Source organism: Austrofundulus limnaeus, unplaced genomic scaffold, assembly GCF_001266775.1.
Source record: "Austrofundulus limnaeus strain Quisiro unplaced genomic scaffold, Austrofundulus_limnaeus-1.0 Scaffold209, whole genome shotgun sequence".
In the NCBI taxonomy this organism is placed as follows: Eukaryota; Metazoa; Chordata; class Actinopteri; order Cyprinodontiformes; family Rivulidae; genus Austrofundulus; species Austrofundulus limnaeus.
The window spans coordinates 350,208-365,207 of record NW_013952611.1 but is presented as its reverse complement, the minus strand read 5'-3'; the positions used below and the strand labels follow the sequence as shown (position 1 = coordinate 365,207).

General features: G+C 40.2%; 1 protein-coding gene across 1 annotated transcript in view; it reads right to left on the bottom strand.

Moving 5' to 3' along the window:
• Positions 1-15,000, bottom strand: part of LOC106525012 (nuclear factor of activated T-cells, cytoplasmic 1) — a gene marked incomplete in the record, with an annotated part of 96,572 nt that overhangs the window by 32,943 nt on the left and 48,629 nt on the right. The window contains 2 exon segments of the mRNA XM_014019110.1: positions 1,007-1,669; positions 13,429-13,561. Of these exon segments, the coding sequence (XP_013874564.1) occupies positions 1,007-1,669; positions 13,429-13,561 (796 nt within the window).

Genomic DNA, 15,000 nt, shown 5'->3' with positions numbered 1-15,000 from the left:
TCACCCCTCCAATCCCAGAGCTGTTGATGAAAAAGCATTTAAAGTGCACAAGTGTACACACACACACACACACACATACATCAGCTTACTTAACATAAGGTGCACAGGAAGAAAAATATTCATGGGTATAATGTAGGAGGGTCTTCCCCTCCTCACTGCTGGGATACAGGTGGATTTTTAACATTTTCAGACTGGCAGAATGCCAATGATGTGATTCATGAGCATTTGTCAAAACAACAAGTGGAGCTTCTGCTAACACAGATAACAGGTTGCTGACATAAAAGACCTAATGTGAAATGGACAATAAATCTGACCATATGGTCCCTTGGGTGTGACTGCTTTCATTGCCAGAAGGAGACCAGTGACCCCACAGTCTCTCCTGATGATGACAGCCACATGGTGTTAACTCCACAGGGAAAAGATAGGAAAACAAAGCCTCCACCTCCCACCTCCCTCCATCCCTCCCAGAATTATAGGGGGAAAATGGTTGGGTTCAGGAAACCCCTACCCATTGTTTTGCTTCCTTCATTAGTTGGTGTGTCAACAGCTTGGCTCGCTATACGTGTGCCACTGTTTTTGTTTCACTGCACCCCAGCTGACCTTGGTGCTCTGATGTTTGGACAGATTGTTTCAAAATCTCATCAAGGCATTTTGAGCATTATGAAGTAAAACAGTCGTTTGGACTAACATAAACTGGGCCAAATATCAGACCAAAAGCAAATAAGTCTGCAAGGTCTAAAATTAAACAAATGTGACGCAAATCAGCTGCCAGAGCTCCATCAGGAAATACTGAGAGAACCAGCAGGGAGTGGCTATGTGTGTCAGGGCTTGCAGATAAGCAGAAGGTGTTAAGTAAATGTAATCTGCTGCATAAATTCATTTCAGCTATAATTATTAAGCTTATTAAGGTTAGGTTTCTTGATAAAAACATCTAAAAACATGCCATTTTTATTATAAGCAAACAAAAATTTTTAAATCTTAGTTTGTACAAATATATCTTACTCACCATCATCTAGATACATCTGATCCAGTTCTTGGGGTTCTTGCTTGACGGTGATGGCCATTGATGGCGGAGCAGCATCTTCAGGTAGGAGACTGGGGGCGCTCTCTCCATCTGGGGCTGAGTTACTTGCTGACTGACTAGGGCTGTAGGCTTGAACAAACGAACTCTCTGCAGGCCCGCCAGGAGTGGAAGGCTGGGACACCGGGGAAGATGAAGAGCTGCTGTTAGCGTAGATGGAATGGTGGTAACCTTGGGGTCCAGGACTGTTGAGATGATTAGGGCTCCCCTGGGAGTGGAGCATCCCCAGTGAAGAGTTGTGGTCTGGAGATGATGGGTGGGCAAGGCTGGGACAACAAGGGGTCTCCTGAATGGGTGGAACCATAGTGCCTGGCGGTGCTGCATGGGTGGGGCTGTTGGGGAGGCACTTGCTGTATGCCACAGGGGACAGATCATGCAGGGTAGGGCTGGAACTGGGGGATGATGGTGGCATGACAGCATGTCGAGGCGGGCAGCTAGGGTAGCTACCAACCAGGCAGGTGTCAGGTTCAGTTACAGGCATGATGGGAGCAAGCCTGGGCTGGCCATAGAAGGGCTTTGAATGAATGGACAGCCCAACAGTTCCAAGAGAATCATATTCATCAGTGGGTTCAGTCTTTATTATCGGCACTGAGAGAAAGAAAAAATAAACAGAAAATAAAGTTGAGGTATTAATAAATTGTGCAAGTAAGCCACGTGGCGCATGGAATGCATGAGTAATGCAGAGAAACAGGCACAGTTGTGGCTTCTATACCCTTCATAGTCCAAACAAACAATAACCAGTCAATATTGGCTCAGTATAAACTTGGATGAACACACTAACGGAGACCCACCACCCCCACCCATCTTTACCACACCATGAACTACAAAAAAGAACTGAGGGGAAAGAAAAATGGATGAGTCATCAGTGTGGAAAGCCACAGCTGGCTCCAATAATGAGTAAGACCTATTTTCTTTGGACTCTCCTCTAACTTTGATATCCAGTAAAACTACTTAAAAGCCCTGGATGGCTGCTGCTGCTGCTGCTGCTGGAGGAGCTCTGGACCCCCAGGTTTTCTCCACACTCGAGAAGTAATTGATTCTCTCGGGACCAAAAGATAGGAGGGGAGTGAGGAAAAGGAGATGATTTGATTTTGATTAGACTGCCTGAGCTGCTTAAGAGGCTGCAGAGCTGAGCCTGTGGTTTCAGGAGCATGAGACCTCAGCTAATGCAGGAGAGTGCTGTGACCCTACTCGCTCATCCTGCCTTCTCTCTTCAAATTTTCATTCAACAAACACACTGTCTGCATTGCTTCCTGGCCAGGTATGACCGACAGGTATCACATGTCTTCACTACACTGTCAGAAAAAGTAGGTATTATGGTACACAGACGTACATACTTAGGTGGTAAGGAGAGATCAATAAAACAAGCTCTGTGCTGAGTTATTATTCAAGTATGTATGCACACACTGTACCAGCACAAAACTAATAGGTTGGCATTAAGATACCCTGAAGCATAACAAAGTTTTTGGACTCACAATGGACATACTGTTTCTATTCATACGAATTGTAAAACAGTGCTAATGGGTGTGGTGAGTGTTGATGCCATCTATTAAGTTTTTGGCCAAACTTGCTCCATGTGACATTTACAGAAAACCAAACAGTTGTCAGAATGAAAAAGATGCCTGTCTAAACTGTTTGATTTTGAGTGATGCTAGCAGCTACAAGTGTTAGGGACAGAGTGTTTTCTTTTTTTATTTGAAAAGACATTATTCACACCTGTAGCCGCTGGGATGCCGAGATGCGTTGCAGTGATAATGCACCTGGGAGCACATTTACGTCAACCTCTCTGTTTTAAATGCCCAGGGACTGGGCTTGGTGTGTGAGGGAGCATCGTAAGATGTGTCCCATGATGCCCAGGCCTCCTCTACAAAGCCTGGGGAATAACAAGTGAGTCACATGGTCACACTACAGTAACTTCCCTCTGTGGCCTTGTTCCTTTTCTCTGCCTTCGTGAACACATTGCCAAGGAGCCAAGATTAAGGTTGTCAGCGTGATGCATATCAGAAAATTTTGATAATTTTTTCCTCAACTTAGGCATTGGAGTGTTTTCTAGCAATTGGAAATATTTGAACAACTTTAATGATCAAGATAGAAACATCTAAAAAAATGGTGAGATTTGATGGTGAGAAACAGGAGAAGACTCTTAGAGAAGAGACAAACAAAGAACTTGTCCAGAGGCTCTACTCAACATTTTGTAGATATTTGAACCACCTAAATTTGGAGAAATAGAGCTGCTTTATTGCTTTGAAAGTGGTCCCACTCAGACCAGCGTGATAATAATGGAAAGTCAAATCAGGGGTGATGAGTGGGGCAAAAGGTTCCCTTTTCAAATCAGTAGCACAGATTTGAGGTTAAAGTTGAAGCACTTCTAAATTAAGCAAAAGATACAAGTTTCAGCTTATCTCATCATTTGGAATTTATGAGAGAAAACTAAGCCGACAAAAAGGCCAATTTGTCTGAAGCATTGCGTTGATGCTACTTTCTAGCACATTGCATAACTAAGAAACCTTGTGAAAATAAATATCTAATCACTTTGGTGTTTTTCTTCAAATATATACAACTTTTTTGACTTGTTACAGATATAAAAAGAAATTTATTCTCCAGCTGGATTCATCAGCCCCTTTCTCACTTCATGTATGAACTGAAAAAAAAAATAGATTTTACCAGGTGAGCAAAAGCTTCAGCGGGCTTCAGTTTCCCCCTGTGGGTTATGTATGTCCAATGACAGAGCAGAGGTAAGCACTGTCCACTCATGGCAAAATATTTGCAGGTTCGCCCCTCTGACTTTCTGTGTGAAGCTTGCATGTTCTGCCGAAGCATGCATGGAATTTTTCTGGGTACAAAATTACAAATTTTGACCCTCAGATTAAAAACATGCATGTTAGCTTATTTATGAACTCTAAATCAGATCTAAGTGTGAATGATTGTTTGTCTTCATGAATTTCTTTGATTAACTATACAGTACGTATATAGACTAATGAACTGAAATGAAAAACACCTGTGAGGAGAAGAAGCAAGAATGAGAGGAGCTGGAGAGGAACACAGAGGAGCAGGTGACAGACAAATAGAGAAAAGTGAACACAAAATGGAAACTTAAAAGAAAACACAAACCCCTCACAAAAAGTTGGGGATGATAGTCAATTAACACTACAAATTCTATATCAATAGCTGTAAAATTCACTGGATTATAGCTGGTATACCATACAGTTCATTAGCTGAGGCAGCCATCTTGAATTGGACTGACCATAAGAGTTAATCAGGTTTAGATGTACATCCAGTGATTACTTTGTGTGAGTTCCAATAATGCTTGTCTAGTGGTACATGAGCTATTTTTTCTAATGGACAGATGAACAAACCCATTCACAAACACAGGCAAAAGCATTTTGCCCTCAGCAGTAGGCAATAGACATTAAACAATAAAGTAATTTTGTTTAAATGGCGTAGATCAGCAGAAACACTCAATGTGGAGCAGGTGTTGGTTCATTAATTCAAAGGTACCTGGTGCATTGTGTCCCACTGAGCAGACAATCTGGTCATGCAGCAAACTGTGTCTGAGTATACTGCCTGACAAAACCCAAATCTGCAGACATGACTAAAACATCTATGTCATTGGCCAGATTAAAAAAAAAAAAAAGACTGTGAAAACATACTTACAAAAAACAATGTGGAGCTCATTCACTTTTCCTGTATGTGTCACAGAAAATGTTTTTGGTTCTCTTTTGTCCAGATCCAACAACAAACCATATTACAACAAGGGAGTGAGCACCCATAAGAATCTGTCATGATATACCAGAGGAATCTCCAAATGGCCTGTAAAAACAGAGGTTCCGAGAAGCTCTTCGTCCCCGTTTTGGTCATTGTTGCCAACAGGAATTTTTCTATTCATTGTGGTTTGTGAAAACTGTTTCTTGTTTCAAAAGTAGCCCATCATGTCTCTGCAAGTATGATTGGAAATGGAGCTTGGAAAAGGAAAGTTCAGACCAGGAAACAGACAAAACATCCTAACATCATGAACAAGTACTTAGAGCCCAACCACAAATGTTGCTGATTTATATTGTGTAATATCTTTCCGATTTAGTCAGTCATTATATCTTTTCTCCTGTAAAGCAAGATTTTGCTGCATAAAGTTATTGTTTAGCTAGTTTGAAGTAAGATTCAAATATATGACCCATCACATCAAACTGAGGATTAAGTCAAATTTGTCAAAATTAACTAAACACATAGATTTTTGTTTCTTTAAGCTGCATTTTGATATCTGGATCATAAATCCTTCCAAAAATATGCCTTGATTTGTCTTCCTATTCAGGATAACCAATTGGTTTTTGGTCTGAATCCTATTTTTAGTTTATTCTAACAAGGAATTTTTGATATAATTTTAAAGAGGAAACTTCAAACAATATTTGAATACTGAGAGTTTCCAGCAGAGTAAATTAAAAAAGCTTTGCTAGCTTCTAGGATAAATAGCACAGATTTAAGGGTTTTCTGCACAAAATGCTTACATTGCATTACAAAAACACTACAGCAGGCTATTTCTCCTTAAACCACTTTGTGACCAAATCCTAGGTGTGATGTGATGGCTCGCATCTTTTCTTACTCGTTGTTGATAACCTTCAGAACAAAAATCAACTTTAAGGAAATTCTGACTGTGGTAGTGCTCTGATTGGACTAATAGAAATTTGTTGATGTTTTAAAACTGCTGTAATTGTCAAAATTTCATAGTGGATTGTTATCATGGACACTTTATATTAAATCTGACAATGCCTTTAACTAAGTATTACTCGCTTATTTATGGGCTTCTTGATCTTTTGCTAGAGCTATTAGTGGCAGTAGGAGTTAGCCTTAGCACTTCTGGTGCAGCTTAGAGGCTCTTCCAGCTGGATTATTAGCATGTCCAACTTAGAGGAGACCCCGGGAAAGACCCATGACACCCCGGAGAGGCTTTGTCTATTAGCTGGCCAAGAAATGCCTTGGAATCCTACCGGCAGAGATAGCGGAGGCTGTGGAAAGAAATGTCTAGGCCTCCCTGCTCAAGCTGCTGCTCCCATGATACAACTGTGGAACAAGAAGGTAACAATGGTTGGAAGGATTGAGTGGTCATAAATCTGCTTCGGAAATGGGTTCCTAAAGGCTACAGCAACTAGCAAACTGGTCTAGTCTGTCTAAAAAATTTTCATTTTCTAAATTTCAGAGATTCATGTTTACATTTTATGTAAACTTTATCAGTTTTGTGTAACATGGGTATTCCAAAAAATACTACAAATGTCCACAGGAAAAAAAAATGACCAAAATACTCTAAAAGTGAAAAGTAAAAGTGCTCCTGCCACAAAAGAGGGTCCATTTTACATCAATATCCATTTTACTGAGCTGAATTTAGATTACTAAATATCAGTGTCCTGATGCTACTGAATGTATCAGTCCACCTGGAGTTGATTAAACCTATGACTCATTAGACACTAGCAAATACTAACTACATGTCCTTCTCAAAAATTAGCATATTGTGATAAAGTTCATTATTTTCTGTAATGTACTGATAAACATTAAACTTTCATATATTTTAGATTCATTGCACACCAACTGAAGTAGTTCAAGCCTTTTATTGTTTTAATATTGGTGATTTTGGCATAAAAGTAAAGAAAAACCAAAAATCCCTATCTCAAAAAATTAGCATATCATGAACATGCGCTCTAAATGACTTACTAACCTAATCACCTGAATCAACAAATTAACTCTAAACACCTGCAAAAGATTTCTGAGGCTTTTAAAAACTCCCAGTCTGGTTCATTACTCAAAACCACATTCATGGGTAAGACTTCTGACCTGACTGCTGTCCAGAAGGCCATCACTGACACCCTCAAGCAAGAGGGTAAGACACAGAAAGACATTTCTGAATGAAGAGGCTGTTCCCAGAGTGCTGTATCAAGGCACCTCAGTGGGAAGTCTGTGGGAAGGAAAAAGTGTGKCAGAAAACGCTGCACAACGAGAAGAGGTGACCGGACCCTGAGGAAGATTGTGGAGAAAGGCCGATTCCAGACGTTAGGGGACCTGTGGAAGCAGTGGTCTGAGTCTGGAGTACAAACTTCCAGAGCCACCGTGCACAGGTGTGTGCAGGAAATGGGCTACAGGTGCCTTATTCCCCAGGTCAAGCCACTTTTGAACCAGAAACAGCGGCAGATGCGCCTGACCTGGGCTACAGAGAAGCAGCACTGGACTGTTGCTCAGTGGTCCAAAGTACTTTTTTCAGAAGAAAGCAAATTTTACGTCATTCGGAAATCAAGGTGCCAGAGTCTGGAGGAAGACTGGGGAGAAGGAAATGCCAAAATGCCTGAAGTCCAGTGTCAAGTACCCACAGTCAGTGATGGTCTGGGGTGCCATGTCAGCTGCTGATGTTGGTCCACTGTGTTTTAACAAGGGCAGGGTCAATGCAGCTAGCTTTCAGATTTTGGAGCACTTCATGCTTCCATCTGCTGAAAAGCTTTATGGAGATGAAGACTTCATTTTTCAGCACGACCTGGCACCTGCTCACAGTGCCAAAACCACTGGTTTACTGACCATGGTATTACTGTGTTCAGTTGGCCTGCCAACTCTCCTGACCTGAACCCCAGAGAGARTCTGTGGGATATTGTGAAGAGAAAGTTGAGAGACCCAAGACCCAACACTCTGGATGTGCTTAAGGCCACTATCGAAGCATCCTGGGCCTCCATAACACCTCAGCAGTGCCACAGGCTGATTGCCTCCATACCATGCTGCATTGAAGCAGTTATTTCTGCAAAAGGATTCCCCACCAAGTACTGAGTGCATAACTGAACATAATTATTTGAAGGTTGACTTTTTTTGTATTAAAAACACTTTTCTTTTATTGGTCTGATGAAATATGCAAATTTTTAGAGAAAGGGATTTTTGATTTTTCTTTACTTTTTTTGCCAAAATCATCAATATTAAAACAATGAAAGGCTTGAACTACTTCAGTTGGTGTGCAATGAATCTAAAATATATGAAAGTTTAATGTTTATGAGTACATTACAGAAAACAATGAACTTTACCATAGCATGCTAATTTTTTGAGAAGGACCTATATATTAATTCACTTGAATTAAGGAATTGGTTTGTTTATACACACTTTATCCTTCTGTGCATACTGACATGCTGGGCCACTTTAATGCATGGGCTTGGGGCTTTCAACGGTGGGAGTGGGGGGAGGACTATCATTTTGATGTCACACGATGAGCTGAAAGAAATATATAGTTTACAGCTTGTCAGGTTCGCTGATTGGTCCAAACTAATAGTAACCCATGTAAGCATATATGCTCTGACCAATCAGAATTTGGGGGTTGTCCCTTGATGACTGACAGCTGCATACATGTCTGGTCAGGAAGAAGTTTGTGAGCGGTGCTAATTAAAGTGAATAAACTGTGTTTGTCAGAACAAGTTTGGAAAAAATATCACGGTACTGAGGCTGGCAGACCTTTTTGAACCAGCTGCCTGAACAGGTAAACCTGATGGATGTTTACTTTGCATGACCACTATAGGATTACAAACCTATGTGGGTGGAGCTACAGGACCTCAGCCTCAGGGCCTACCAGGAAGTTAAGTGGGCCCTGCTGACATGCACTAATAGTCTATGATGCACTAAGGGTTTATTTTTTGTTGATGTTTGATAATTCATTAATTGTTTTTGTATCTTACCAAACATTGATTTCAACAGTTCCTACAAGAAGCTGTGTGAGGCTGAGTCATTTGCATGTTTTAAACAATACAATCTACAATACTAAAATAATATGCCTGCTTTTTGTTTTGTTTTGTTTACAGTGTTCAAACTTGTGTAAAGGCAGTTGCTGGTTCAACATGACTAGACATTGATAGCATGTTTTATTAGTGTAAAAGAATAATAAGGTGATCACATGACCTGAATGGAAAATGAAGGTGGTTTTCAGCATCTGTGTCCCAGAGCATGTTTGCTTCATCCTTCCGCTGTTTCAAACAAGTCAAGCTATTTTAAGCCTCAACTTTGCCTTTTTATAGACAAGCAGACAACAGAGAATGAAAGAAATGTTCTCTGTAACCAACGTCACTGACCACAACTGTGCTTGAAGTGGGTTGATGGGCCGGAAGAGACTTTTCATAGAAGTGAGCAACAACAACAAAAAAAGTGTTGACAAGTAGTATGCATGTCTGTGTCCTCCTTCTCAACCCACCTTTAGTACCTGGCCACAGCAGTCATTGTTTCACTCAATGTTGACACACAAACACATACTGAAACCCTCATAAACAAACAGCTTCACTAGGATTTCCTCTTTCTGATTCGCTGTATTGCAACTGTGAAACTGTTACACTCATCAATCATCACTACAAATGTTTCATTGATGCTGAATATACATCAGCTATCCACGCCATTCTTTAGAACCAGCAAGCACAGTCTAACATTTCACTTTTCAGTGAAAAAGAGCTGATTTGTATTTTTTTCTCGTTAGTTTTCTTACTCCATCACTGCAAAGGTAAATGAGATAGTCAAATCCAAAAATTACAGAATTCACTGCACATAATTTAAAACCTATTAATCTTGAAGGAATGTATTTAAAATTTTGAGATCTTGTGAGCTGTTTTAGCTATCTGAATATGTTTTGAGGATACTTCTCAGCCACTCTCACAAAAAAAAGAGCTCAAAATCTAAAAACAAGAAAGTGAGACATTTTGTGTTTACTAAGATAGCTTGCTGTCTTGGGATTTTTCAAAAAAGAGTTACTGAGCTAAAGGGTACATGAAAACATAAGTTCTGACATAGCAAACATTTACCTCCCATTATTAATCAGCTGTTTTTGCTGGCTGTATGTTTCCAGATATTTCCGTAAGGACTGCATTTTTTTCTCTAAGTCGCCAGACAGCATATAACATCACCAATACTAGTTGATATAACAAAACAAGTACAACTTGCCTGATACTAACACGTCTGAAAACATCTCTCCATTGTTCCATGATGTGTGGTCCCTGCTGGTCTACTTTCTGTTTATTACAGTCATCAATGTTTAACAAAATTACACTTTGCCCGGTTGATTCACTCCAAACCAATAGATGGAAACACACCTAATTCATTTTTTTTCTTTTTTGCAACATTTTAAAAGTTAGCTCAAAATTCACATTGCAGTTGGATGGAAACATGGCTACAAATGAATGAAAAACATTATAGCCCTTTCACTTGATTTATCAAATTTGTTTGTTTTTACAAATGGGAATTGCTGCGTAGTGTTACAAGTGACTTCAAAAGAGTTGTAAATCTTTAAATAAACTTTGCAATTCCCTGTCTGTCTGATACATTTGTGAGATAATCATGCATCTTTGAGAAGACACTGGCCCCACTTGTGTGGTCCACGCCGTGCTTGTGGTTTATTTGGCAGCAAAAGGCAGAACACAACAAGTCATCTTTTAATTAGAGCTCTGTTTATGTTCAGCCAAATTACTTAGAAATGCTCTGCCAAGAAGCTTCATATCTTTCTCTCTGTCTGTCAGTGCTGATGTACCCATATACGTTGACCATTTTTTCTTTAAGACTCTTCATCCTTTTTTCACCAAAAAACTTTCACGATAGGGCCATGTTCTATTTATTTTAGGAGCCTGATCACTTATCTACTGTGGGTTTACATACAACTGCTGATAATGTAAATGTCACATCTTATTAGCAGCTGTAGACTTAAAATACCTGCATGCTGTCCCAGAGGCCTGAGATCCATTAAGCACTGATCAATGAAAATAAGATACTGTTGTTTTGATCTAATGGATTCCACTGGTTATCATGATGTGGGTGCAGGATGAAATTCCTAAACCGGTATAAGGGTGGAGGAATGTGTGGATATTAAAGCATCAATGACTCTGATGCCAACAACGAAATTCGAAAGTGTTGTTCTTTAAAAATACCATCAGTTTGACATTGTTGTTTTAAGGATTTGAATTGAAATTTTTCAGGATACATGCAAAAACTGATACCAGTCACCAATGTAATATTTCACCTGTCTTTAGTGTGGAAAACAAGTTACTTATATTGCAGTTTCTAAGTTGGCCTTTTCAATTCATTCTTTAAATTCCAATACAAAGGCAGTTGCTAAACACTGAAGAACATGATAAGTACAGAGAGAGAGGCAATCCTGGCTTCTCAGGTTACAGCATGAATGGCAGGACAAAGTACTAGCTGGTTGGGTGTTTGTGTGTGTATATTCATGTGTAATTGTCAGGTCTTTTGGGTGTTTGGACAGCATGGAGGCATTGTGTGAGGCAGGGTGTGAAAATGAGGTGTCCTGAAGATTGACTTGTCTACACTGACAGCACTCGGAAGATCTGTCACTCAGCAGGAACAAGTCATGGCTAAGGAACGCAGCTTCATGACAGAATGAACAATCTTTCCTTCTTCTGCTCCTACTCAAAAGCTACAGTCAAGTGGTGCCTAAATATCGACCATGTTGGCATGTTGCCAGCTAGAGTCATTCTGTATACAAAGAATGGATGAGTGCAAAATGTTACAACTTATTAAAGCATACAATAAAGGAAGAAGGAAAATCCACCCTCTTTTAGTTCTAAACAGATTCCATCCACCCATTTGTCTATTTTCTTCCACTTGTGGTCAGGTCGCAGAGACAACAGGTCCAGGAGAAAAACCCAGATATCCCTTTCTTCAACACTCTCCAGCTCCACCTATGGGGTCAATCCCAGTCCAGAGAGGATACATAATCCCTCCAGCAAGATTTGGGTCTGCCCCAGGATCATCTTTCAATGGGATATCCTTGTCAAAACTTTTCACAACAGATGCACAAAAGGCATTCTAATCTGATGCCTGATCACCTCAACTGACATTTTTCTTTGCAGAGGAGCAGTGACTGCACTTCCACTTCCCTGGATGATGAAGTGTGTCACCCTGTAAAACTGAGCTGCCCTGCAGAGGAAGTTCATTTCATCCTCTTGCATTTGGGATTGTATTATTTCAGTCATGATCAACATACTGTATATGCATAAAGCACAGCACTTTATTTGGCCAAAAAACAAACAGCATATCATCACAAACATACAAAATACACCGTCAGCTCAGTGGTGGAGGTAGTAGTTGTAGTAGTAGTAGTAGTTTTTATCACCTGAGAAAAATAGCACAGATGAAATCTATTCTTTCAAGGCAACAGTTTGAAACCGTGATCCACGCTTTTATTTTATCTCGACTGGATTACTGTAACTCACTCTACTTTGGAGTAAACCAGTCATCCCTCACACGTCTGCAGCTGGTGCAGAACACTGCTGCCCATCTTTTAACAGGAACACGCAGAAGAGAGCACATCACCCCCGTCCTGGCTTCTCTCCACTGACTGCTTGTGTGCTTTAGAGTTCATTTTAAAATCCTTGTTTGTTTTTAAGGCTTTAAACAACATCGCCCCATCTTATTTAACAGAGCTTCTTGACCGTTACGCTCCTCCTCGGTCACTCAGGTCTGCTGACCAGCTGCTCCTGGTCATCCCCAGTTCCAAACGGAAGCTCAGAGGAGATAGGGCCTTCTCTGTTAGTGTCCCTAAACTGTGGAACGCCTTGCCCTTGCATGTTCGACAGGCTCCTTCACTGTCCGTTTTTAAAACTCGTTAAAAAACTTATTTTTTTCTCACTGGCCTTTAACCCAACTGAGATTTGATTTTACTCAACTTTTGCTGTATTGGTACTGATTTTACTTATTTAACTGTGTGATTTTATTGTGCTTTTGTATTGAGCTTTTATTTTTGTGTTCAGCACTTTTTTTCAGCAGTGGCTGATGTTATAGCACTTTATAAATAAAGGTTGTTGTTGTTGTTGATGATGATGATGATGATGATGATGATGATGATGATGATGATGATAATGATCCCATGTACAGCAGCTCATGTACAACAGAATGACTGAAAAAAATAAAACTCAATATTTTTGCAATGGTTCAGCAGAAGTCCAGAAATCAACTTGTTACAAATGCTTTGGTGGAACCTCAAAACAGCTGTGTAAAACCAAATATCTGCAAACCTCACAAAACTAAATCTAAGTTTGGAAAAAGGGTGGGCAAAAAGTATTCTACAACCATGACTGATAAAGTCATACAGAAAACGTGTACTTCATTTTGCAAGGAAAGATTTAGAAATTTGCACACAGCATTACCATTTTGGCAACATTTAATAAATGTTGCCATTTGTTGAATGTGTTTGCACATTTTAGTTTACATTTAAATAATACAAGAAGAAATCATTTCTTGGTTTGTCCTGTTATGGAAAACCCTATAAAATTGAAAGAGGGTGGCTTTTTTATTTCCCCCATGTCACTTATTGTGTTTTCTGACAGCATGAACATCAAAGTATGGTTTACCGTTTGGAGGCAGGTAGGTGAAGCGTTGATATTGGCTTCTCTTCCTCTTGCCATTGCAGACGTAAAAGTTGACCTGCACGGAGCTGGATATTCTCTGATTTCTGTAGGGTGGGATCTCCACAACAAGAGTACTCTAAAGTATAAAAACACAAGAGGATATTTCAGTTGTATGTGACAAAACACCTGCTGAATACAAACAGGAACTAATATTTCAGTTCATGTTTCATTTGTTCTGCAACTCTTCAACATGTAAGGTTTTAATTATTTTTGCATCATTCAGCACAAGGGTTTTGTTTCTTGTGCAAGGTGTCCAAAATAAAGTTTTACATTGGTTGTATGAAATGACTTTACAGTGTAATACACTCCAAGTCCAGGAGGTTTAGAAGTTAATCAACAGCTATGTTTATTTTGCAGCTGGCCGGCATTGAGGATACTGTTTCCAAGTGACTGGACTGGGAGCTGGTCTAAATGAACATGTCTGGATTGTGTAGAAGTAGTAGTAGGGCCCATGAGGCTGGTCCACTGCCCGTGTTTGTCTCTGACAAAAACCCTGGGGCTTTTGCTTTTTCATTTTTTTCCCTTTACAGTACAGGAGAAGACAGGCTGGCTTATTTGTTTGCACAGCCACGCTCCTCTGTAAGAGGGGTCGTGTTCCCCACCCTTCCCCCGCCAGACCACGACATGTCTGGACGGATGTGAACTCCTGATGGCTTTAACTCTGACAGAGGAAATGTGGAGAAATTTGTTAGGGTGATGGTGTCTAATTCCTGGGTTGGCTGTTACTCTTATGTGGGTCTGTACAGGCCAGAGTGGGGAACTTTTGACAGGAAGCAGGTTTTTCTCGGTCGCTGCTGTGCATGTAGGAAGACTGGAGGGGAGGGAGGTGAAGGTGAGCTCAGCCCCATTCTGCCTTCCAGATGATGACAAGGAAAACATGCAGGTGGCTGAGTGAGTGTGGTAAATGCATGCAGCCTTTCTCCTCAATCCCAAACAACCAACGTTAGCACTCTCCAGATGGCAATAAAAACACAGTCAGGCAGGCAGAATGGAGCACTTTAAAGCAGTCTGGTTGGACATGACATAAGAAGAAGGCCAGTGCTCCTTACTGTCTGTTGCTGACAACAATTAAGAACACTGTGGTACTTGTGCTTAATCTCATGTGATTACAGGTTCTTGCTAAATGTGTTTGTACTCCGAATATGTGCTGAGGATGACTTTCACCAACAACTAAATTATGGACATTTATGTGTTGGCTGAGGTCATTTTGTTGCGGCAGCCATCTTGATTAGATCTATGTAATGTTTTGTAGATGTACATCCAATGATTAGTTTCTGGGCGTTTTATTAAAATCTGCACAATAGTTTAAAGAAGAGCAACAGCCAGTGCAAAAGTTTCAGGCAAAGCATTGTATTTCAATAATTCTACAATTTGCTGTGTTAAAGTCATATTGGTGCAAATTTTGTTTCTAAGTTCAAAAAAGCGGACGATAAAACCGCAACAGCCTTTTAAAAAAATATATATATATGTGTGTGTGTGTGTGTGTGTGTGTGTGTGTGTGTGTGTGTGTGTGTG